The sequence below is a fragment of the Somniosus microcephalus genome, unplaced genomic scaffold (assembly GCF_052327205.1).
Source record: "Somniosus microcephalus isolate GS21.2 unplaced genomic scaffold, FLI_Smic_1.0 scaffold1, whole genome shotgun sequence".
Classification (NCBI taxonomy): Eukaryota; Metazoa; Chordata; class Chondrichthyes; order Squaliformes; family Somniosidae; genus Somniosus; species Somniosus microcephalus.
This window is the reverse complement of record NW_028225188.1, coordinates 1,171,819-1,198,394: the sequence shown is the minus strand read 5'-3', so window position 1 is coordinate 1,198,394 and position 26,576 is coordinate 1,171,819. Positions and strand designations below refer to the sequence as shown.

General features: G+C 48.3%; 1 protein-coding gene and 1 pseudogene across 1 annotated transcript in view; both read left to right on the top strand.

Moving 5' to 3' along the window:
- The window catches only part of LOC147084124 (uncharacterized), a 364,363-nt pseudogene that overhangs the window by 79,925 nt on the left and 257,862 nt on the right, over window positions 1–26,576 (top strand).
- LOC147084125 (uncharacterized) overlaps window positions 1–26,576 on the top strand; it is a 227,182-nt gene that overhangs the window by 135,502 nt on the left and 65,104 nt on the right. Inside the window, exon 5 of the mRNA XM_085979847.1 lies at window positions 20,923–21,354. Coding sequence (XP_085835973.1) covers window positions 20,923–21,354 — 432 coding nt within the window. The remainder of the gene's footprint in view (window positions 1–20,922; window positions 21,355–26,576) is intronic.

Below are 26,576 nucleotides of genomic sequence, written 5' to 3'. Positions count from 1 at the left end.
TAAAAGTCCCAGAGACCAGGTAAGGTTCACCAGTCTCCAGTCTGGAAGGAGAGAGGTAAAAAGTAATCCAAGTGTGACGTCACCAGAAAGCGGGTAAGTGATTGGTTGGTAAGTATTTCTCCCTTTTAAGCTTAAATCTCTTTGGTTTATAGTTTCTAAGGTGTGATATTCATCATCTAGAATCGGGGCAGAGGATATTTAAAAATAATATTAATAAATTTAATTAATTACATAGAATGGGAGATCAGGTGATGTGTTGCTACTGCAATATGTGGGAGCTGGTGAACACCATTGATGCTCACGGTGATCACATTTGCAGTAAGTGTTGGCTGCTCGAGGAACTCCGGCTCCATGTTGAAGAGCTGGAGTCCGAGCTTCAAACACTGAGACACATCAGGGAGGGGGAGAGTTACCTGGACTCTGTGTATCACGAGGTAGTCACACCAATTAGATTAATTAATTCAGATGTAGTCCGTGGCCAGGGTCAGGATGGTGTGACTAGAAGTGAGGCAGGTACGGGGATCCAGGAGGTAGTGTTGGAGGAGCCGCAGCCCTTGCACTTGTCCAACAAGTTCGAGGCTCTTACTCCCTGTGGGGACGGGAGCAGGGACTGCAGGGAGGATGAGCAACCTGGCCACAGCACCGTGGAGCAGGGGGCCATTCAAGTGGGGGGAGTTAAAAGAAATGTTGTAGTGGTAGGGGATAGTATCGTTAGGGGGATAGATAGAGTTCTTTGCAGCTGAGAGCGAGAGTCCCGGAGGCTGTGTTGCCTGCCCGGTGCCAGGGTTAAGGACATCTCCTCTGGACTGGAGAGAAACTTGGAGTGGGAGGGGGAGGATCCAGTTGTCGTGGTCCATGTTGGTACCAACGACATAGATAGGACAAGGAAGGAGGTTCTGCTGAGGGAGTTTGAGCAGCTAGGGGCCAAATTAAAAAGCAGAACCACAAGGGTAATAATCTCTGGATTATTACCTGAGCCACGAGCAAATTTGGCTAGGCCAAATAAAATTAGAGAGTTAAATGCGTGGCTCAAAGACTGGTGTGGGAGAAATGGGTTTTGCTTCCTGGGACACTGGCACCAGTACTGGGGCAGGAGGGAGCTGTTCCGTTGGGACGGGCTTCACTTGGCCAGTGCTGGGACTAGAGTCCTGGCGGATCATATAACTAGGGCTGTAGAGAGGGCTTTAAACTAACTAGTGGGGGGGGAGGTTCCTAGAGAGCAAATAATAAAAATGACAACAGAGAAGGTCATAGACTTAGGTAGCAGTGGGGAAATTAAAAACCAGAGCGTGTCAGGAAGGGGCAGAAGGTATGGAGTAAAAGGTAAAGTAATAAAAAGGGCAAAAGCAGGAACTAAGTGTCACAAAACATCTTTGAAAGTTCTCTATCTGAATGCACGTAGCATTCGTAACAAAATAGACGAGTTAATGGCACAAATAACTACATATGGGTATGATCTTGTGGCCATTACAGAAACATGGCTGCAGGGTGACAATGCCTGGGAATTAAACATACCCGGTTATTTAATGATCAGGAAGGACAGGCAAGAAGGAAGGGGAGGTGGGGTGGCTATGTTAATAAAGGAAGGAATCACTGTAATACAGAGAAATGATATTGGGTCAAAAGGTCAGGATAATGAAACAGTATGGGTGGAGGTAAGTAATAATAAGGGGGAAAAAAACACTAGTGGGCGTAGTCTATAGGCCTCCGAACAGTGGCATCTCTGTTGGACGGAGTACTAATCAGGAAATAGTTGAGGCTTGTAATAAGGGAACATCTATAATTATGGGGGATTTTAACTATCATATTAATTGGACAAATCAAATTGGGCAGGGCAGCCTTGAGGATGAGTTCATTGAGTGTATTAGGGATGGGTTTCTTGAGCAGTATGTAACTGAACCGACCAGGGGGCAAGCAACCTTAGATCTGGTCCTGTGTAACGAGACGGGATTAATTAAAAATGTCCTAGTAAAGGATCCCCTTGGAATGAGTGACCATAACATGGTTGAATTCCATATTCAATTAGAGGGTGAGAAGGTTGGATCTCAAACAAGCGTGCTAAGCTTGAATAAAGGAGACTATGAAGGTATGAGAGCGGAATTGAGTAGAGGGGATTGGGAAAATAGATTAAAGGGTAAGACGATACATGATCAGTGGTGTACATTTAAGGAGTTATTATACAACTTCCAAAAAAAATATATTCCACTGAGAAGAAAAGGGTGTAAAAGAAAAGACAGCCATCCGTGGCTAAGTAAAGAAATTAAGGATAGTATTCGACTAAAAACAAGGGCATATAAGGCAGCCAAATCTAGTGAGAGGATAGAGGATTGGGAAAACTTTAAAAGACAGCAATAAATAACAAAAAGATTGATTAAGAAAGGGAAGATAGATTATGAAAGCAAATTGTCAAAAAATATAAAAACAGATAGTGAGAGTTTTTGTAGTTCTATAAAAAGAAAAAGGGTGGCTAAAGTAAATGTTGGTCCCTTAGAGGATCAGACCAGGAAATTAATGGTGGGAAATATGGAGATGGCAAAAACACTGAATGAATATTTTACATCAGTCTTTACAGTAGAAGACACTAAGACTATCCCAACACTGGACAAACAGGGGGCTAAAGGGGGGGAGGAGCTAAACACGATCAAAATCACTAAGGAAGTGGTACTCGGTAAAATAATGGGACTCAAGGCGGATAAATCACCTGGACCTGATGGCTTACATCCTAGGGTCTTGAGGGAAGTGGCGGTAGCGATTGTGGATGCATTGGTAATAATTTTCCAAAACTCCCTGGACTCGGCAAAGGTCCCGGCAGACTGGAAAACTGCTAATGTAACACCCTTATTTAAAAAGGGCAGTAGACAGAAGGCTGGAAACTATAGACCGGTTAGCCTAACATCTGTGGTAGGTAAAATTTTGGAGTCCATTATTAAGGAGACAGTAACAGGACATTTGCATAATCATAATTTAATAGGACAAAGTCAGCATGGTTTTATGAAGGGGAAGTCATGTTTGACAAATTTGCTGGAGTTCTTTGAGGAAGTAACGTATAGGGTGGATAAAGGGGAACCAGTGGACGTAGTGTATTTAGACTTCCAAAAGGCATTTGACAAGGTGCCACACAAAAGATTATTGCTTAAGATAAAAAATCACGGGATTGGGGGTAATATTCTGGCATGGATAGAGGATTGGCTATCTAACAGAAGGCAGAGAGTTGGGATAAATGGTTCATTCTCAGACTGGCAATCAGTAACTAGTGGTGTTCCGCAGGGGTCAGTGCTGGGTCCCCAACTCTTTACAATCTATATTAATGATTTGGAGGAGGGGACCGAGTGTAACATATCAAAGTTTGCAGATGATACTAAGATGGGAGGGAAAGTAGTGAGTGAGGAGGACATAAAAAACCTGCAAGGGGACATAGACAGGCTAAGTAAGTGGGCAGAGATTTGGCAGATGGAATACAATACTGGAAAGTGTGAGGTTATGCACTTTGGCAGGAAAAATCGTAGAGCAAGTTATTATCTTAATGGCAAGAAACTGGAAAGTACTGGAGTACAAAGGGATCTGGGGGTCCTGGTGCACGAAACTCAAAAGGTTAGTATGCAGGTGCAGCAAGTGATTAAGAAGGCCAATGGAATGTTGGCTTTCATTGCTAGGGGGATAGAATATAAAAATAGGGAGGTGTTGCTTCAGTTGTACAAGGTAATGGTGAGACCGCACCTGGAATACTGCGTACAGTTTTGGTGTCCATACTTAAGAAAGGACATACTTGCTCTCGAGTCAGGACAAAGAAGGTTCACTCGGTTAATCCCAGGGATGAGGGGATGGACATATGAGGAGAGGTTGAGTAGATTGGGACTCCACTCATTGGAGTTCAGAAAAATGAGAGGCGATCTTATTGAAACATATAAGATTGTGAAGGGGTTGGATCGGGTGGATGCGGGGAGGATGTTCCCGATGATGGGTGAAACTAGAACTAGGGGGCATAGTCTTAGAATAAGGGGCTGCTCTTTCAAAACTGAGATGAGGAGGAACTACTTCACTCAGAGGGTGGTTGGTCCATGGAATATGCTGCCCCAAAAAGCTGTAGAAGCTACATCATTACATAAATTTAAAACAGAAATAGACAGTTTCCTGGAAGTAAAGGGAATTAAGGGTTACGGGGAGCGGGCAGGAATTTGGACATGAGTCTAGGTTCGGATCGGTCATGGCCCTGTGGGTAGCGGAGCGGGCCCAGGGGCCGTGTAGCCTGATCCTGCTGCTATTTCGTGTGTCTAATTCTGTTAGAATCAGGAGATGGTTCTGTGATAGTGGATTGGCGGTTAGGATCAGATCAGCCATGATCTTATTGAATGGCGGAGCAGGCTCGAGGGGCCGATGGGCCTACTCCTGCTCCTATTTCTTATGTTCTTATGTTCTTATTAACTGCCCTGGGAGTGTTTGATGGGACAGTGCAGAGGGAGCTTTACTCTGTATCTAACCCGTGCTGTACCTGCCCTGGGCGTGTTTGATGGGACAGTGTAGAGGGAGCTTTACTCTGTATCTAAGCCGTGACGTGCATGCCCTGGGAGTGTATGATGGGACAACGTAGAGGGAGCTTTACTCTGTATCTAACCTGTGCTGTACCTGCCCTGGAAGTGTTTGATGGGACAGTGTAGAGGGAGCTTTACTCTGTATCTAACCCGTGCTGCACCTGCCCTGGAGTGTTTGATGGGACGGTGTAGAGGGAGCTTTACTCTGTATCTAACCCATGCTGTACCTGGCCTGGAGTGTTTGATGGGACGGTGTAGAGGGAGCTTTATTCTGTATCTTAAACCGTGACGTGCATGCCCTGAGAGTGTTTGATGGGACAGTGCAGAGGGAGCTTTACTCTGTATCTAACCCGTGCTGTACCTGCCCTGGGAGTGTAGCGGGAGCTTTAGTCAGTATCTAATCCGTGCTGCACCTGCCCTGGGAGTGTTTGTTGGGACAGTGTAGAGGCAGCATTAATCTGTATCTAACCCGTGCTGCACCTGCCCTGGGAGTGTTTGATGGGACAGTGTAGAGGGACCTTTGTCTGTGTCTAACCCATGCTTTACCTGCCCTGGGCGTGTTTGATGGGACAGTGTAGAGGGAGCTTTACTCTGTATCTAATCCGTACTGTACCTGCCCTGGGAGTGTTTGATGGGACAATGCAGAGGGAGCTTTGCTCTGTATCTAACCCGTGACGTGCATGCCCTGGGAGTCTTTGATGGGACAATGTAGAGGGTACTTTACTCTGTATGTAAGCCATGCTGTACCTGCCCTGGGATGTGTTTGATAGGACAGTGCAGAGGGAGCTTTACTCTGTATCTAACCTGTGATGTACATGCCCTGGGAGTGTTTGATTGGACAGTGCAGAGGGAGCATTACTCTGTATCTAACCCGTGACGTGCATGCCCTGGGAGTGTTTGATGGGACAGTGTAGAGGGAGCTTAACTCTGTATCTAACCTGTGCTGTACCTGCCCTGGGAGTGTTTGTTGGGACAGTGTAGAGGGAGCATTAATCTGTATCTAACCCGTGCTGTACCTGCGCTGGGAGTGTTTGGTGGGACAGTGCAGAGGGAGCTTTACTCTGTATCTAACCCGTGCTGCACTTGCCCTGGGAGTGTTTGATGAGACAGTGTAGAGGGAGCTTTACTCTGTATCTAACCCATGCTGCACCAGCCCTGGGAGTGTTTGATGGGACAGTGTAGAGGCAGCTTTACTTTGTATCAAACCGGTGAAGTGCCTGCCCTGGGAGTGTTTGCTGGGACAATGTAGAGAGTGCTTTATTCTGTATCTAACCCGTGCTGTACCTGCACTGGGAGTGTTTGATGGGACAGTGTAGATGGAGCTTAACTCTGTATCCAACCCGTGCTGTACCTGCGTTGGGTCTGTTTGATGGGACAGTGTGGAATCAGCTTTAGTCTGTGTCTAACCCGTGCTGTAACTGCCCTGGGAGTGTTTGATGGGACAGTGCAGAGGGAGATATACTCTGTATGTAACCCCTGCTTTACCAGCCCTGGGTGTATTTGATGGGACACTGTAGAGGGAGCTTTACTCTGTATCTAACCCGTGCTTTACCTGCCCTGGGACTGTTTGATGGGACAGTGTAGAGGGAGCTTTAGTCTGAACCTAACCCCTGCTGTACCTGCCGTGGGAGTGTTTGATGGGACAGTGTAGAGGGAGCTTTACTCTGTATCTAACCCGTGCAGTACCAGCCCTGGGAGTGTCTGATGGGACAGTGCAGAGGGAGCTTTACTCTGTATCTAACCCGTGCAGTACCAGCCCTGGGAGTGTCTGATGGGACAGTGTAGAGGGAGCTTTACTGTGTATCTAGCCCGTGCTGTACCAGCCCTGGGAGTGTTTGATTGGACAGTGTAGAGGGAGCATTTCTCTGTATCTAACCCGTGACGTGCATACCCTGGGAGTGTATGATGCGACAACGTAGAGGGAGCTCTACTCTGTATCTAACCCGTGCTGTACCTGCCCTGGGAGCGTGTGATGGTACAGTGTAGAGGGAGCTTTACTCTGTATCTAACCCGTGCTGTACTTCCCCTGGGAGTGTTTGATGGGACAGTGTAGAGGGAGATTTACTCTGCATCTAACACGTGCTGTACCTGCCCTGGGAGTGTTTGATGGGAGAGTGTTGAGGGAGCTTTAGTCTGAATCTAACCCGTGCTGTACCAGCCCTGGGAATGTTTGATGGGACAGTGTAGAGGGAGCTTTACTCTATCTAACTCGTGCTGTACCTGCCCTGGGAGTGTTTCATGGGACAGTGTAGAGGGAGCTTTACTCTGTATCTAACCCGTGCTGTAACTGCCCTGTGAGTCTTTGATGGGACAATATAGAGGGTGCTTTACTCTGCATCTAACCCGTGCTGTACCTGCCCTGGGAGTGTTTGATGGGACAGTGTAGATGAAGCTTTACTCTGTATCCAACACGTGCTGTACCTGCGCTGGGAGTGTTTGATGGGACAGTGTAGATGGAGCTATACTCTGTATCTAACCCGTGCTTTACCTGCCCTGGGCGTGTTTGATGGGACAGTGTAGAGGGAGCTTTACTCTGTATCTAACCCGTGCAGTACCAGCCCTGGGAGTGTTTGATGGGACAGTGTAGAGGGAGCTTTACTCTGTATCTAAACCTTGCTGTACCAGCCCTGGGAGTGTCTGATGGGACAGTGTAGAGGGAGCTTTACTCTGTATCTAATCCGTACTGTACCTGCCCTGGGAGCATTTGATGGGACAGTGTAGAGGGATATTTACTCTGTATCTAACCTGTGCTGTACCTGCCCTGGGAATGTTTGATGGGACAGTGTAGAGGGAGATTTACTCTGTATCTAACCCGTGCTGTACCTGCCCTGGGAGTGTTTGATGGGACAGTGTAGAGGGAGCATTACTCTGTATCTAACCCGTGCTGTACCTACTCAGGGAGTGTTTGATGGGACAGCATAGAGGAAGCTTTACTCTGTATCTAACCTGTGCTGTACCTGCCCTGGGAGTCTTTGATGGGACAATATAGAGGGTGCTTTACTCTGCATCTAACCCCTGCTGTACCTGCCGTGCGAGTGTTTGATGGGACAGTGTAAAGGGAGCTTTACTCTGTATCTAACCCGTGCTGTACCAGCCCTGGGAGTGTTTGATGGGACAGTGCAGAGGGAGCTTTACTCTGTATCTAACCTGTGATGTACCTGCCCTGAGAGTGTTTGATGGGACAGTGTAGAGGGAGCTTTCCTCTGCATCTAACTCGTGCTGTACCTGCCCTGGGGGTGTTTGATGGGACAGTGTAGAGGGAGATTTACTCTGTACCTAACCTGTGCTGTACCTGCCCTGGGAGTGTTTGATGGGACAGTGTAGAGGGAGCATTACTCTGTATCTAACCTGTGCTGTACCTGCTCTGGGAGTGTTGGATGGGACAGTGTAGAGGGAGCTTTACTCTGTATCTAACCCATGCTGTACCTACCCTGGGTGTGTTTGATGGGACAGCGTAGAGAGAGCTTTACTGTATCTAACCTGTGCTGTACCTGCACTGGGAATGTTTGATGGGGCAGTGTGGAGGGAGCTTTACTCTGTATCTAACCTGTGCTGTACCTGCACTGGGAATGTTTGATGGGGCAGTGCAGAGGGAGCTTTACTCTGTATCTAACCCGTGCTGTACCTGCCGTGGGAGCGTGTGATGGGACAGTGTCGAGGGAGCTTTACTCTGTATCTAACCCATGCTGTACTTGCCCTGGGAGTTTTTGATGGGAAAGTGTAGAGGGAACTTTACTCTGTATCTAACCCGTGCTGAACCTGCCCTGGGAGTCTTTGATGGGACAATATCGAGGGTGCTTTATTCTGTATCTAACCTGTGATGTACCTGCCCTGGGAGTGTGTGATGGGACAGTGTAGAGGGAGCTTTACTCTGTATCTAACCCGTGCTGTACCAGCCCTGGGAGTGTTTGATTGGACAGTGTAGAGGGAGCATTACTCTGTATCTAACCCGTGACGTGCATGCCCTGGGAGTGTATGATGGGACAACGTAGAGGGAGCTTGACTCTGTATCTAATCCGTACTGTACCTGCCCTGGGAGCGTTTGATGGGACAGTGTAGAGGGATATTTACTCTGTATCTAACCCATGCTGTACTTACCCTGGGAGTGTTTGATGGGACAGCGTAGAGGGAGCTTTACTCTGTATCTAACCTGTGCTGTACCTGCACTGGGAATGTTTGATGGGGCAGTGTAGAGGGAGCTTTACTGTGTATCTAAACCGTGCTTTACCAGCCCTGGGAGTGTTTGATGGGACAGTGTAGAGGGAGCTTTACTCTGTATCTAAACCGTGCTGTACCAGCGCTGGGAGTGTCTGATGGGACAGTGTAGAGGGAGCTTTACTCTGTATCTAACCCATGCTGTACCTACCCTGGGTGTGTTTGATGGGACAGCGTAGAGAGAGCTTTACTGTATCTAACCTGTGCTGTACCTGCACTGGGAATGTTTGATGGGGCAGTGTAGAGGGAGCTTTACTCTGTATCTAACCTGTGCTGTACCTGCCGTGGGAGCGTGTGATGGGACAGTGTAGAGGGAGCTTCAGTCTGTATCTAACCCGTGCTGCACCTGCCCTGGGAGTGTTTGATGGGACAGTGTCGAGGGAGCTTTACTCTGTATCTAACCCATGCTGTACTTGCCCTGGGAGTGTTTGATGGGAAAGTGTAGAGGGAACTTTACTCTGTATCTAACCCGTGCTGAACCTGCCCTGGGAGTCTTTGATGGGACAATATAGAGGGTGCTATATTCTGTATCTAACCTGTGATGTACCTGCCCTGGGAGTGTGTGATGGGACAGTGTAGAGGGAGCTTTACTCTGTATCTAAACCGTGCTGTACCAGCGCTGGGAGTGTCTGATGGGACAGTGTAGAGGGAGCTTTACTCTGTATCTAACCCGTGCTGTTCCTGCCCTGGGAGTGTTTGATGGGACAGTGTAGAGGGAGCATTAATCTGTATCTAACTCGTGCTGTACCTGCCCTGGGAGTGTTGGATGGGACAGTGTAGAGGGAGCTTCTAACCCGTGCTGTACCTACCCAGGGAGTGTTTGATGGGACAGCGTAGAGGGAGCTTTACTCTGTATCTAACCTGTGCTGTACCTGCACTGGGAATGTTTGATGGGACATTGTAGAGGGAACTTTGCTCTGTATCTAAACCGTGCTGTACCAGCCCTGGGAGTGTTTGATGGGACAGTGTAGAGGGAGCTTTACTTTGTTTCAAACCGGTGATGTGCCTGCCCTGGGAGTGTTTGCTGGGACAATGTCGAGAGTGCTTTATTCTGTATCTAACCTGTGATGTACTTGCCCTGGGAGTGTGTGATGGGACAGTGTCGAGGCAGCTTTAGTCTGTATCTAACCCGTGCTGCTCCTGCCCTGGGAGTGTTTGATGGGACAGTGTATCACAGAATCACAGAAACCCCACAGTGCAGATAGAGGCCATTTCGGCCCATCGAGCCTGCACCGACACATATCCCACCCGATCCCTGTAACCCCTACACCAACACATATCCCACCCTATCCCCGTAACCCCACGTATTTAATCCCCCTAACACTAAGGGTCAATTTATCATAGCCAATCAACCTAACCCGCACATCTTTGGACTGTGGGAGGAAACCGGAGCACCCGGAGAAAACCCACGCAAACACGGGGAGAATGTGCAAACTCCACAGAGACAGTTGCCCGGTGCCAGATTCGAACCCGGGTCCCTGGTGCTGTGAGGCAACAGTGCTAACCACTGTAGAGGGAGCTTTACTCTGTATATTGCTTTACAATATGTCGAGGAACCAACTAGAGAACAGGCCAACTTAGACTGGGTATTATGTAATGAGAAAGGATTAATTAGCAATCTTGTTGTGCGAGGCCCCTTGGGTTGGAGCGATCATGATATGATAGAATTCTTCATTAAGATGGAGAGTGAAATAGTTGACTCAGAGACTAGGGTACTGAAGTTAAATAAAGGAGACTACGATGGTATGAGGTGCGAGTTGGGTAGGATTGATTGGGGAATGTCGCTCAAAGGGTTGACGGTGGATGGGCAATGGCAAACCTTCAAAGATCGCATGGATGAACTACAGAATTTGTTCATCCCAGTTTGGCATAAAAATAAAACAAAAAAGTTGACTCAACCGTGGCTAACAAGGGAAATTAGGGATAGCATAAGATCCAAGGAAAGGACATATAAATTGGCCAGAAAAAGCAGTAAACCTGAGGATTGGGAGCAGTTTAGGATCCAACAAAGGAGGACAAAGGGATTAATTAAGAGGGGGGAAATAGATTATGAGAGTAAGCTAACAGGGAACATAAAAAGTGACTGTAAAAGCTTTTATAGATATGTGAAGAGAAAAAGATTGGTGAAGTCAAGCGTAGGTCCCTTGCAGTCAGAATCAGGGGAATTTATAATGGGAAACAAGGAAATGGCAGACCAATTAAATACATACTTTGGTTCTGTCTTCACAAACAAGCACACAAATAACCTCCCAGAGATGTCGGGGAACATAAGGTGAAATGAAAGGGAGGAACTGATAGAAATCAGTATTTGTAGGGAAATGGTGTTGGGGAACTTGATGGGATTGAGGGCCGATAAATCCCCAGGGCCTGATAATCTACATCCTCGGGTACTTAAGGAAGTGGCCCTAGAAATAGTAGATGCATTGCTGGTCATCTTCCAAAATTCGATAGACTCTGGAATAGTACCCATGGATTGGCGGGTAGCTAATGTTACCCCACTATTCAAAAAGGGTGGTAGAGAGAAAACGGGAAATTACACACCGGTAAGCCTGACATCGGTAGTGGGGAAAATGCTAGAGTCCATTATAAAGGATGTAATAGCAGAGCACTTGGAAAAAAGCGACCGGATCGGACAAAGTCAACATGGCTTTACAAAAGGTAAATCGTGTTTGACTAATCTACTGGAATTTTTAGAGGATGTAACTGGTAAAATAGATAAGGGAGAACCAGTAGATGTGGTGTATTTGGGCTTTCAAAAGGCTTTCGATAAGGTCCCGCATAAGGCAGAAACTCTCATCACATTTAAAAAGTACTTGGATATGCACTTGAAGTGCCGTAACCTACAAGGCTACGGACCAAGTGCTGGAAAGTGGGATTAGGGAGGAGAGCTCTTTGTCGGCCGGCACGGACAAGATGGGCTGAATGGCCTCCTTCTGTGCTGTAAATTTCTATAATTCTATGAATTGCAGTTAAAGGGACAGACACCCCACAAACTCCGTTCCCGAGCCACTGACTCCATCCCTCTCCCTAACATTTGTCTGAGGCTGAACATAGAAACATAGAAGATAGGAGCATTCGGCCCCTCGAGCCTGCTCCGCCATTCAATGAGATCATGGCTGATCATCCAAATTCAGTACCCTGTCCCTGCCTTCTCCCCATATCCCTTGATCCCTTTAGCTTAAAGAAATATATCTAACTCCTTCTTGAATATATTTAATGAATTGGCCTCCACTGCCTTCTGTGGTAGAGAATTCCACAGGTTCACCACTCTCTGGGTGAAGAAATTCCTCCTCATCCCTGTCCTAAATGGCTTACCCCTTATCCTTAGACTGTGACCCCTGGTTCTGGACTCCCTGACCATCGGGAACATCCTTCCTGCATCTAGTCCTGTTAGAATTTTATAAGTTTCAATGAGATCCCCTCTCATTCTTTTAAACTCCAGCAAGTACAAGCCCAGTCGACCCACTCTCTCCTCATATGTCATTCCTGACATCTCAGCTTTCAGCCTGGTGAATCTTCGCTGCACTCCTTCCATGGCAAGAACATCCTTCCTCAGATAAGGCGACCAAAACTGCACACAATACTCAAGATGTGGTCTCACCAAGGCCCTGTACAACTGCAGCAAGACATCCTTGTTCCTGTACTCAAACCCTCTCGCTACGAAGGCCAACATACTATTTGCCTTCTGAACCACCTGCTGCACCTGCATGCTTACCTTCAGCGACTGGTGCACAAGGACACCCAGGTCTCGTTGCACTTCCCCTTCTCCCAATCTATTGCCATTCAGATAATAATCTGCCTTCCTGTTTTTGACACGAAAGTGGATAACCTCGCATTTATCCACATTATATTGCATCTGCTATGCTTCTGCCCAATCACCCAACCTGTCCAAATCATCCTGGAGTTTCTCAGCATCCTCCTCACAGCACACACGCCCACCCAGCTTTGTGTCGTCTGCAAACTTGGAGATATTACATCTAGTTCCCTCGTCCAGATCATTAATATATATTGTGAATAGCTGGGGTCCATGGACCGATCCCTGCGGTACCCCACTAGTCACTGCCTGCCACTCGGAAAAAGACCCGTTTCTTCCAACTCTTGGCTTTCTGTCTGCCAACCAGTTCTCTATCCAAGTCAATACCGTGCCCCAATCCCATGTGCCTTAACTTTACACGCTGTCGAACGCCTTTTGAAAATCCATGTACACCACGTTAACCGCATTGCCCTCATCAACCCTCTCTGTTACCTCATCAAAAACCTCAATCAGAATCAGAGCGGCCAGGCCCGGCGGACGTGCGGCCAGGGCCCCGGCACCAGGAAACCCAGGGTGCAGCGCCTCCCCCATCCGAGCCGCCGCTTCCCGGTTTCTTCAGCCGGCTCCACAGAGTCCAACTCGGGACAAAGGACAGGAGCCAGGCTCCCAGAATGGCCCACGGCCCCGGGGAGCATGCGCACTCTCAGCGGGGAAATCAGCGCATTGGATAGAGTGGTTTATGGGGCGCGGGGAATTGTGGGTGCTGCGGCCGCCATTAGTCAGCGGCTGTCGGGAAGAGTTTTACTGCAGGTGACGGAAGTCGGACCCTGGCCGCCTGTGTAGGTCTTTTTGTTGCAGCAGTTTGAGCTGGAGTGGAGATGGAGGAGAAGCTGCTGGGTTTTCGATGGAATCTGGAACAGTACCCATGGATTGGAGGGTAGCTACTGTTACCCCACTATTCAAAAAACGTGGTAGAGAGAAAACAGGGAATTACAGACCAGTAAGCCTGACATCGGTAGTGGGGAAAATGCTAGAGTCCATTATAAAGGATGTAATAGCAGAGCACTTGGAAAACAGTGACAGGATCGGACAAAGTCAACATGGATTTACAAAAGGTAAATCGTGCTTGACTAATCTACTGGAATTTTTTGAGGATGTAACTAGTAAAATAGATAAGGGCGAACCAGTGGATGTGGTGTATTTGGACTTTCAGAAGGCTTTCGATAAGGCCCCACATAAGAGATTAGCGTGTAAAGTTAAGGCACATGGGATTGGGGGGCAAGGTATTGACTTGGATAGAGAACTGGTTGGCAGATAGAAAGCAAAGAGTTGGAATAAACGAGTCTTTTTCCGAGCGGCAGGCAGTGACTAGTGGGGTACCGCAGGGATCGGTCCTTGGACCCCAGCTATTCACAATATATATTCATGGTCTAGACAAGGGAACTAGATGTAATATCTCCAAATTTGCAGACGACACAAAGCTGGGTGGGCGTGTGTGCTGTGAGGAGGATGCCGAGAAAGCTGCCGGGCAGCACGGTGGCATAGTGGTTAGCACTGTTGCCTCACAGCGCCAGAGACCCGGGTTCGAATCCGGCCTCGGGTGACTGTGCAAACTCCACACAGACATTCTCCCCGTGTTTGCGTGGGTTTCCTCCGGGTGCTCCGGTTTCCTCCCACAGTCCAAAGATGTGCCGGCTAGGTTGATTGGCTATGATAAATTGACCCTTAGTGTTAGGGGGATTAAATACGTGGGGTTACGGGGATAGGGTGGGATATGTGTTGGTGTAGTGGTTACGGGGATCGGGTGGGCTATGTGTCGGTGCAGGCTCGATGGGCCGAAATGGCCTCTATCTGCACTGTGGGGTTTCTGTGATTCTGTGATTCTGTGGAAACTACAGGGTGATTTGGACAGGTTGGATGATTGGGCAGAAGCATGGCAGATGCAATATAATGTGGATAAATGCGAGGTTATTCACTTTGGTGTCAAAAACAGGAAGGCAGATTATTATCTGAATGGCAATAGATTGGGAGAAGGGGAAGTGCAACGAGACCTGGGTGTCCTTGTGCACCAGTCGCTGAAGGTAAGCATGCAGCTACAGCAGGCTGTTAAGAAGGCAAATGGTATGTTGGCCTTCATAGCGAGAGGATTTGAGTACAGGAACAAGGATGTCTTGCTGCAGTTGTGCAGGGCCTTGGTGAGACCACATCTTGAGTATTGTGTGTAGTTTTGGTCGCCTTATCTGAGGAAGGATGTTCTTGCCATGGAAGGAGTGCAGCCAAGATTCACCAGGCTGATACCTGGGATGGCAGGAATGACGTATGAGGAGAGATTGGGTCGATTGGGCTTATAGTCGCTGGAGTTTAGAAGAATGAGAGGGAATCTGATTGAAACTTATAAAATTCTGGCAGGGCTGGACACACTAGATGCAGGGAGGATGTTCCTGATGGTCGGGGAATCCAGAACCAGGGGTCACAGTCTAAGGATAAGGGGTAGGCCTCTTAGGACAGGAATGAGGAGGAATTTCTTCACCCAGAGAGTGGTGAACCTGTGGAATTCTCTACCACAGAAGACAGTGTAGGCCAATTCATTAAATATATTCAAGAAGGAGTTGGATATATTTCTTAAGGCTAAAGAGATCAAGGGGTATGGGGAGAAAGCAGGGACCGGGTACTGAACTTGGATGATCAGCCATGATCGCATTGAATGGCAGAGCAGGCTCGAGGCGCCAAATGACCTACTCCTGCTCCTATCGTCTATGTTTCTATCTCTTATGCGGGACCTTATCGAAAGCCTTTTGAAAGTCCAAATACACCACATCCACTGGTTCTCCCTTATCTATTTTACCAGTTACATCCTCAAAAAATTCCAGTAGATTAGTCAAGCATGATTTACCTTTTGTAAATCCATGTTGACTTTGTCCGATCCGATCACTGTTTTCCAAGTGCTCTGCTATTACGTCTTTTATAATGGCCTCTAGCATTTTCCCCACTACCGAGGTCAGGCTTACCGGTCTGTAATTCCCCGTTTTCTCTCCACCACCTTTTTTGAACAGTGGGGTAACATTAGCTACCCGCCAATCCATGGGTACTGTTCCAGAGTCTATCGAATTTTGGAAGATGACCAGCAATGCATCTACTATTTCTAGGGCCACTTCCTCGAGTACCCTCGGATGTAGATTATCTTCTATGTTTCCATGTATTCAATCTTTCCTTGTAGCTGAAATTCTCTAGTCCTGGCAACAACCTCATAAATCTCCCGTCTGGAGCAGTCACATCTTTCCTGCAATGGGGCAAGCAGAACTGCACGCAGCACTCTAGCCGGTGGCTTAACTGGTGTTTTGTACAGTTCAAGCAGAACATGATACAGAAAGAAAGAGGCACTGCCCCTTTAAATACCTGGGGGGCACCCACAGAATCACAGAAACTCCACAGTGCAGATAGAGGCCATTTCGGCCCATCGAGCCTGCACCGACACATATCCCACCCTATCCCTGTAACCCCACGTATTTAATCCTCCTAACACTAAGGGTCAATTTATCATAGCCAATCAACCTAACCCGCACATCTTTGGACTGTGGGATGAAACCGGAGCACCCGGAGAAAACCCACGCAAACACGGGGAGAATGTACAAACTCCACACACAGTCGCCCGAGGCCGGATTCGAACCCGGGTCTCTGGCGCTGTGAGGCAACAGTGCTAACCACTATGCCACCATTCCCCTTTAAATGGCCAAGCAATTGTTTTTGTTGAAAAGGGGCAGCAGTCCCCTTTGACTCACACCCCTCCCTCCTCTCACCCACCACAAATACTCACGAGAGAGAGAGAGAGGAGGGAGAATGCTGGTCTTTGTCCCTTTAAAAGTGGCTGCCCACCAGAATGTTCACAGCACCAGGGCTCTTTGTTCTGGATAAAAGTCAAAGAGAGAAAAGCTTCACTTATTTTTAAATGAATGCAGTTGATGAATAGCCTTGCAATAAAGGTAATGCAAAGGAATAAACACTCACAAGCTGGGTTTTTTCCACCCCCTCCTCCCCTTCCCTTTAACAGCTCCTGCAGACAATGAAAGCAGGAAAGCAGCCTGCAGCCCCCCTCCCTCCCGCGCCGCCATTGGTTGGAGGACCGTCAGCCCGCCCGGTCCTCCCAGCGTTTTCCGCGCTCCTGATTGGCGGGCGCCTCGCGTCAATCACCCCCCTCCGAATACGCGTTGACGCCAGCACGCAACGCCCAGGGGTCGGTTGGATCGGCGCACGCCACGGCAAGGTTAAAAAAAAGACACCCCACACAAATGAGGAAAAACAAGAATAATAATAATCGCACTTTAGAGGGGAGGAGGTTGGGGGAATTAATGAGTGTTTTCAATTTGTTTCGGAAAAAAACATTTTTGAAAAGCTTCTCAACGGTGCAAGGCTGCCAGTGCGCCTGCGCGGGGCCTCCGGGGAGCAGACGGAATCAGCGGCCGGGGTAAAGTCATCTGTTGGGGAATCGATTTAAATCGAGGTGAGATTATAAAGTAAAAGACGAGAAAACCCAAACCTGAGAGTCGGGCGGGCGGGACCTCCGCGGACGCCGAACGGAGCGGATTGATCCGCGCGGGGTGGCGGAGTGAGCCGGAGCAATGTGATTCTGACTGACGGGAGCGCTGACCAATAGGACGAGGGCTCAGGTGGGAGGACTGAACTGGGCGGCCTGGTCCTCCAACCAATGGTGGCGCGGCAAGGGGGCGGGGCCTCTTCTCCAGCTCAGGTGCGCTGGGGCCGATTGTGACGCGCTGTCCCCAGGTGAGAGCAGCTCAGTCAGCACAGAGCTGGGGCTGGAATCTGGGAGAGGGGCCGCAGGCAGCGGGCCTGGCAAAGGGGCACAAGCTTCACAATACAAGCTGCTTTCAAATGCATAATTGTTTCCTACACAGCCTGGGTCACTCTGCAAAAAAAACTGTTTAACAATTCATCATAACTCCCCTGCTTTAGGAGAGGCGTAGAGTGCAAAAGCAAGGAAGTTATGATGAAACTGTGTAAAAGACTGGAGTCAGCTGTGGCTCAGTGGATAGCAGAGTCAGAAGGTTGTGGGTTCAAATCCCGCTCCAGGGACTTGAGTATATAAAGCGAGGCTGACGCTCCAGTGCGGTGCTGAGGGAGTGCCGCACTGTCAGAGGGTCAGTACTGAGGGAGCGCCGCACTGTCGGAGGGGCAGTACTGAGGGAGCGCCGCACTGTCGGAGGGGCAGTACTGAGGGAGCGCCGCACTGTCGGAGGGACAGTACCGAGGGAGCGCCGCACTGTCGGAGGGGCAGTACTGAGGGAGCGCCGCACTGTCGGAGGGGCAATGCTGAGGGAGCGCCGCACTGTTGGAGGGGCAGTACTGAGGAAGTGCCGCACTGTCGGAGGGGCAGTACTGAGGGAGCGCCGCACTGTCGGAGGGACAGTGCTGCGGGAGAGCCGCATTGTCGTAGGGGCAGTACTGTGGGAGCGCTGTACTGTCGGGGGGAGCAATGCTGTGGGAGAGCCGCATTGTCGGAGGGGCAGTAATGAAGGAGCGCTGCAGTGTCGGAGGTGCCGTCCTACGGATGAGAAGTTAAACCGAGGCCCCCGTCTGCCCCCTCAGGTGGATGTAAAAGATCCCGTGGTGCTATTTCAAAGAAGTTATCCCCGGTGTTTTGAGCCCAATATTTATCCCTCAATCAACATGACGAAAAAACATTATCTGGTCATTATCACATTGCTCTTTGTGGGAGCTTGCTGTGCGCAAATTGGCTGCCGCGTTTCCCACATTACAACAGTGACTACACTTCAAAAGTACTTCATTAGCTGTAATGCGCTTTGGGACGTCCGGTGGTCGTGAAAGGCAGTTAAAAAGGCAAATGGTATGCTGGCCTTCATTACAAGAGGATTTGAGTACAGGAGTAAAGAAGTCTTAATCCAATTATATCTTCTTCTTTCTTCTTAGGCAGTCCCTCGGAACCGAGGATAACTTGTTTCCACATTAAAAATGAGTTCTCAGGTGTAAGGGTAAACCGGGAGAGCTTCTTCTCCCCGAGACGGACCCTCTGATATAAAGGGTCAACTGGATCCATGTTTATCTGTAATTTAAACAGAGGTCTGGTCGTCTTCCAAGCTCTTTCCCCTAGAGGAGAGGGTAGAATGGGGGTCTTTAGTGTTAAATGGTTTCACCTGGGTCCAGTGCTTCCATCACATACCCATCGGTTCCTGTAGACAAACACACGTATCACTTGTCATTAATACAGTACATGGCCCCATCCAACGGGCCCCATTCCCTTTCTTCCGATAACTTGCGTCATTACTTGTTGACCTATTCTGGACAACTCGTCTGGTTTAAGTCCAGCATTCTGCCTTTCTAGATCTTTAATCTGTTGTTGGTTCCTCACTTCTTTATTTAGTACTTGTACCACCTGATTTAGTTGTACTAAGTATCGCCTTAATCTATCTTGCACTGGTCCTGGTCTTAAATACATATTTTGGTTCTGTCTTCACAAAGGAGGACACAAATAACATCCCAGAGATGTCGGGGGAACATAGGGTCTAATGAAAGGGAGGAACTGATAGAAATCAGTATTTGTAGGGAAATGGTGTTAGGGAAATTGATGGGATTGAAGGCTGATAAATTCCCAGGGCCTGATAATCTACATCCTAGGGTACTTAAGGAAGTGGCCCTAGAAATAGTAGATGCATTGCTGGTCATCTTCCAAAATTCGATAGACTCTGGAACAGTACCCATGGATTGGCAGGTAGCTAATGTTACCCCACTGTTCAAAAAGGGTGGTAGAGAGAAAATGGGGAATTATAGACCGGTAAGCCTGACATCGGTAGTGGGGAAAATGCTCGAGTCCATTTTAAAGGATGTAATAGCAGAGCACTTGGAAAACAGTGACAGGATCGGACAAAGTCAACATGGAGGGTCCCTAAACTTACATAGAAACATAGAAGATAGGAGCAGGAGTAGGCCATTTGGCCCCTCGAGCCTGCTCCGCCATTCAATGTTCAAGTTTCTGGAGTGAGACTTGAACCCACAACTTTGTGCCTCAGAGGCGAGAGTGCTACCCACTGAGTCACTGGCTGACACTAAAGAACAAGCAGTTCTGACGAAAGGTCATTGACCTGAAACGCTAACTCTGTTTCTCTCTCCACAGATGCTGCCTGACCTGCTGAGTATTTCCAGCATTTTCTGTTTTTATTAAAGAAACGAGGGAGTGATTGCTGACAGGAGGAATGGTGGGTCGTCCTGCACATGCGCACCTCCCTGGCGGCTGAGGCGAAACACCGACTCGCCCCCACCTGAGCCGCTCACGCGTACCAGATGTTGCAGCTCCGCATGCGCGCCCGATGTTCCAACCGTGGGGTTTTGTGCGCTGAGCATGCGCGTTGTGGACCGATCGGGACGGGCGATTGTGGAGCAGGAGGGAGAGCGTGGGGGCCATGAGCACATGTGCAGGACTCAGAGTCAACAGAGCGCTTTCTGGAGCATTGGGGCTTGTGGGCATTGCAGCCGCCATTACTGCTGATCCTTTCAAACAACCTGTGCAGCAGCTGGAGCCTGAAAATCAGCTTCACTGCCCCTAGGTTCGGAAAGGGGAAAATTAAACGACAGTTTGCCTCTGATCCTTTTCTGATCTCAATTTACAGGGTTATAGAACTGGAGCAGTTACAGGTGGGAAGCTCAGACCAAACATTACGTCAACATCTGACAGAGTCGCTGGATTCATCAGGACCTGAATATCATCGGCCTTTGCACATGGAAGGAGAAAGCAGTGATCACAGCGATGACAAACCGCACACGTGTTCGGTGTGTGGACGCGGATTCAGCCGATCGCCTGACCTGGCGAGACACATACACCGTCACACCGGGGAGAAACCGGGTAAAGGTGGGGACGGTGGGAAGGGATTCAGTTCCCCGTCTACGTTGGAAGTTCAACGGCGCAGTCACACCAGGGACAGTCCGTTCACCTGCTCCGTGTGTGGAAAGGGATTTGTTTGTTCATCCCACCTGCAAACACACCAGCGAGTTCACACTGGAGAGAGACCATTTCAGTGTTCTAACTGTGGGAAGAGCTTTAAAAGCTCCGGGCAGCTGAAGAGACACCAGCTTGTTCACACTGAGGAGAGACCATTTCAATGTTCTGACTGTGGGAAGAGCTTTAAAAGCCCCAGGGAACTGAAGGAACACCAGCTTGTTCACACTGATGAGAGACCATTTCAGTGTTCTGACTGTGGGAAGAGCTTTAAAAGCTCCGGGGAGCTGAAGGGACACCAGCTTGTTCACACTGATGAGAGACCGTTTCAGTGTCCTAACTGTGGGAAGAGCTTTAAAAGCCCCGGGGAACTAAAGCAACACCAACTTGTCCACAATGATGAGAGACCATTTCAGTGTCCTAACTGTGGGAAGAGCTTTAAAATCCCCCGGGAGCTCAAGCTACACCAGCTTGTTCACACTGATGAGAGGCCGTTTAAATGTTCTGACTGTGGGAAGAGTTTTAAAAGCTCTGGGAATCTGAAGGGACACCAGCTTGTTCACACTGATGAGAGACCATTCATCTGCTCCGAATGTGGGAAGGGATTCACTCAGTCATCCAACCTCCTGTCACACCAGCGAGTTCACACTGGGGAGAGACCGTTCACCTGCTCCATGTGTGGGAAGGGATTCACTCTGTCATCCACCCTCCTGTCACACCAGCTTGTTCACACTGACGAGAGACCCTTTAAATGTTCTGACTGTGGGAAGAGCTTTAAATGCTCCCGGGAGCTGAAGAAACACCAGCGTGTTCACACTGACGAGAGACCCTTTAAATGTTCTGACTGTGGGACGGGCTTTAAAAGCTCCGGGGATCTGAAGGAACACCAGCGAGTTCACACTGACGAGAGACCGTTTCAGTGTTCTGACTGTGGGAAGAGCTTTAAAAGCTCCGGGGATCTGAAGGAACACCAGCGAGTTCACACTGACGAAAGACCGTTTCAGTGTCCTAACTGTGGGAAGAGCTTTAAAGGCTCCAAGGATCTGAAGGAACACCAGCGAGTTCACACTGATGAGAGACCCTTTAAATGTTCTGACTGTGGGAAGAGCTTTAAAAGCTCTACGAGCCTTAAGAGACACCAACGTCTTCACACTGATCATCGAATCTAACAGCACAGAAGGAGGTGATTCGGCCCATCCTGTCTGTGCCGGCTCTTTGAAAGAGCTGTCCAATTTAGTCCCAAACCCCAGCTTTATCCCCAGAACTCTGCAAACTAGTCCTCTTCAAGTACATGTACAATTACCGTTTGAAAGTTCCTGTGGAACCTGATTCCAGAATCCTTTCAGATGGTGCGTTCCAGATCTTAACAACCCTCTGTGTGAAAACAATTCTCCTCATTTCCCTCTAGTTCTTTTAGCAACTATTTTAAAGCTGTGACCTTTGGTTACCGACCCACTTGCCAGAGTGAACAGTTTCTCCCTACTTGTTCGATCAAAACCCCTCATTATTTTGAACACCTCTATTTGGCCTCCTCTTAAACTTCTCTGCTCTAAGGGGAACAATCCCAGCTTCTCCAATCTCTCCACATAACTGAAGTCCCTCATCCCTGGTACCATCCTGGTCAACCTCCTCTGTACCCTCTCCAAGGCCTTGACATCCCTCCTAAAGTGTGGTGCCCAGAACTGTACACAAGACTCCAGCTGAGGCCAAAACCCTGCAGCTGTACAAAACCCTGGTTAGACCACACCTGGAGCACTGTGAGCAGTTCTGGGCATCACACCTTAGGAAGGATATATTGGCCTTGGAGGGAGTGCAGCGTAGGTTTACCAGAATGATACCCGGACTCCAAGGGTTAAGTTACGAGGAGAGATTGTACAAATTAGGGTTGTATTCCCTGGAACTTAGAAGGTTAAGGGGTGATCTGATCGAAGTTTTCAGGATATTAAGGGGAACAGATAGGGTAGATAGAGAGAAACTGTTTCCGCTGGTTGGGGATTCTAGGACTAGGGGACATAGTCTAAAATTAGAGCCAGACCTTTCAGGAGTGAAATTAGGAAACACTTCTACACACAAAGGGTGGTAGAAGTTTGGAACTCTCTTCCACAAACGGCAGTTGATGCGAGATCAGTTGTTAATTTCAAATCTGAGATTGACAGGTTTTTGTTACTCAAAGGTATTAAGGGATATGGGCCAAAGGCGGGTGTATGGAGTTAGATCACAGATCAGCCATGATCTCATTGAATGGCGGAACAGGCTCGAGAGGCTGAATGGCCTCCTCCTGTCCTATGTTCCTAACTAGTGATTTGTAAAGGTTTAGTGTAACTTCCTTGTTTTTGTTTTCAATGGCCCTATTTACAAAGCCAAGTATCCCACACACTTTCTGAACCACCTCACCAACTTGCCGCGGCACTTTCTAAGATTTGTGAATATGGACCCCCAGGTCCCTCTGCTTTTGCACCCCCTCAAAATAGTCCCATTTAGATTATACGGCCTCTCCCTGTTGTTTCTCCCAAAGTGCATCACTTCACACTTATCCTCATTGAATTTCATCTGCCTTGTGTCTGCTCATTTCACAGTCTGTCTCTGTCCTTCTGAAGTCTGCTACTACTATGCTCACTATTTACTACGTTGCCAAGTTTTGTATCATCTGTAAACTTCAAACTTGTACACCTATACCCAAGTCCAGGTCAGTTATATATAATAAGAAAAGCAATGGTCCTAATCCCGACCCCTGGGGGAACCCACTGCATACTTCCCTCCAGTCAGAAAAACATCCCTCAGCACTGCTCACTGTCTCCTATCCCTCGGCCAATTATATACCCAAATTACCATCAGCCCTTTAATACCATGTGCTTCTCTTTTCCGAGTAGGTCTCCTGTGTGGTACTTTATCAAATGCCTTTTGAAAGTCCATAAGAATATAAGAAATAGGAGCAGGAGTGGGCCATACGGCCCCTCGAGCCAGCTCCACCATTCAATAAGATCATGGCTGATCATCGACCTCAACTCCACTTTCCCGCCCGATCTCCATATCCCTTGATTCCCCTAGAGTCCAACAATCTTTCGATCTCAGCCTTGAATATACTCAAAGACTCAGCATTCACAGCCCTCTGGGGCAGAGAATTCCAGAGATTCACCACCCTCTGAGTGAAGAAATTCCTCCTCATCTCAGTCTTAAATGGCCGACCCCTTATCCTGAGACTGTGACCCCTAGTTCTAGACACTCCAGCCAGGGGAAACAACCTCTCAGCATCTACCCTGTCAATCCCCTTCAGAATCGTGTATGTTTCAATGAGATCACCTCTCATTCTTCTAAACTCCAGAGAGTATCGGCCCATTCTACACAATCTCTCATCATAGGACAGCTCTCTCATCCCAAGAATCAATCTAGTGAACCTTCGTTGCACCGCCTCCAAGGCAAGTATATCCTTCCTTAGATAAGGAGACCAGAACTGTGCCCAGTACTCCAGGTGTGGTCTCACCAAGGCCCTGTACAATTGGAGCAAGACTTCCTTACTCTTATACTCCAACCCCCTTGCAATAAAGGCCAACATGCCATTTGCCTTCCTTATTGCTTGCTGTACCTGCATGCTAGCTTTCTGTGTTTCTTGCACGAGGACACCCAAATCTCTCTGAACACCAACATTTGAAAGTTTCTCACCATTTAAAAAAGATTCTTTCTATTCTTCCTACCAAAGTGAATAACCTCACATTTCCCCACATTATACTCCATCTACCACCTTACTGCCCACTCACTCAGTCTATCTATATCCCTTTACAGACTCTCTGTGTTCTCCTCACAGCTTACTGTCCCACCTAGCTTTGTATCATCAGCAAACTTGGATACATGACACTCGGTCCCTTCATCTGGGTCATTAATATAGATTGTAAATAGCTGAGGCCCCAACACTGATCCACGCGGCACCCCACTAGTTACAGCCTGCCAACCTGAAAAAGATCCATTTATCCCTACTCTCTGTTTTCTGCCTGTTAACCAATCCTCTATCCATGTTACTATATTACCCCCAACCCCGTGAGCCCTAATCTTGTGTAATAATCTTTTATGTGGCACCTTGTCGAATGCCCTTTGGAAATCCAAATATACTACATCCACTGGTTCCCCTTTATCTCCCCTGCTAGTTACATCCTCAGATAACTCTAATAAATTTGTCAAACACCATTTCCCTTCCATAAAACCATGTTGACTCAGCCTACCCATGTTATGATTTTCTAAGTGCCCTGATACAACTTCCGTAACAATGGATTCCAGCATTTTCCCAACGACTGATGTCAGGCTAACTGGCCTGTCGTTTCCTGTTTTTTCTCTCCCTCCTTCCTTGAATAGCGGTGTTACATTTGCGACCTTCCAATCCGCTGGGACCGTTCTAGAATCTCGGGAATTTTGGAAGATCAAAACCAATGCATCCACTATCTCTTCAGCCACCTCTTTTAGAACCCGAGGATGTAGGCCGTCAGGTCCAGGGGATTTGTCGGCTTTTAGTCCCATTAGTTTCTCTAGTACTTTACATTAAGTTCCTCACCCTCATTAAACCCTCGGTTCCCCATCATCTTTGGTTTGCTTTTGTGTCTTCTACTGTGAAGACAGATACTAAATATTTGTTTTATCGTTTCTGCCATTTCCTTATTCCCCATAATAATTTCTCCTGTCTCTACCTCTAAGGGACCAACGTTGTCAGCTGTGGCTCAGTGGGCAGCTCACTCGCCTCTGGGTCAAAGGGTGGTGGGTTCAAGTCACTCCAGAGACTCGAGCACATAAAGCTAGGCTGACACTCCAGTGCAGTGCTGAGGGAGTGCGGCACTGTCGGAGGGGCCGTCTTTCAGATGAGACGTTAAACCGAGGCCCCGTCTGCTCTCTCGGGTGGATGTAAAAGATCCCATGGCAGTATTTTGAAGAAGAGCAGGGGAGTTATCCCCGTTGTCCTGGCCAATATTTATCCCTCAACCAACATAACAAAACCGATTATCTGGTCATTATCACATTGCTGTTTGTGGGAGCTTGCTGAGTGAAAATTGGCTGCTGCACTTCCCACATTACAACAGTGACTACACTTCAAAAAGTAAAGTGCTTTGAGACGTCCAGTGGCCATGAATGGCGCTATAGAAATGCAAGTCTTTCTTTACTTTTGCTACTCTCTTCCTTTTTGATGCTTTTGATTTAATGATTAAACATTTAAGAAATTATTGCAGTGACAAAGGCTGTCTGTGAAACTGGAGGAAATTTGTCTTTAAATAATTTTTTTTAAATAACATTATTTAATGTAAGATTGAACATTTTATTTACAGTAAATGACATTTACAGAGCTCAGGTCTCAGCTCTTTGTACAAAGTCACAAGCCCTCATGCCTACAAGGCAGGGGTCCCAGTCTCTACAAGCTTCTTGGTCATCTTCACTTGTTCATCTGGATAATGGGTCTCCAGGAATTCACACAGTTGAAGGTCGGCGCTCCCAGTGGAGAGTTTGTGCAGATCCAGCAGACTCTGGTCGACATTCTTCTCCATCTGCAGGGCTGTCTGCATCGCCGAGCGGAGCCTCTCGCTCTCCCAGCTGAACAAGTGGACTGTAAAGAAACTTAAAAACTTAAATTAATTTTTAAAACTTATTAAATTAAATTCACCCCGGCCAGGGTGACAATGCACTCCAGTCCCCGCGGTGCCCACCGGTCTCGGAGGGCCTCAAGTGTGCCGGCGGACACCGCGTGCTCCATCTCCAGGGCCACCCGGGCGTGAACATAGCCGCGGAAGAGAGGCAGGCAATCGGGCCGAACGACCCCCTCGACCGCCCGCTGCCTGGACCTGTTAATGGCCATTTTGGCCAGGCCCAGGAGCAGTCCCACGAGGTGGTCCTCCGACCCGTCCGCTCCCCTCCGCACCAGGTGACCAAAGATCAGGAGCATGGGACTGAAGTGCAACCAAAAATCGAGGAGCAGCCCCTTCAAATAGTGAAAGAGGGGCTGCAACCTCTCACATTCCACATAAATATGGAACACGGACTCCTCCAGGCCGCAAAAATAGCAAGCGGCCTGGGAGTCCGTGAACCTATCCAAAATCTTATTGCATGGGACTGCTCCATGCAACACACTCCAGGCCAAGTCCCC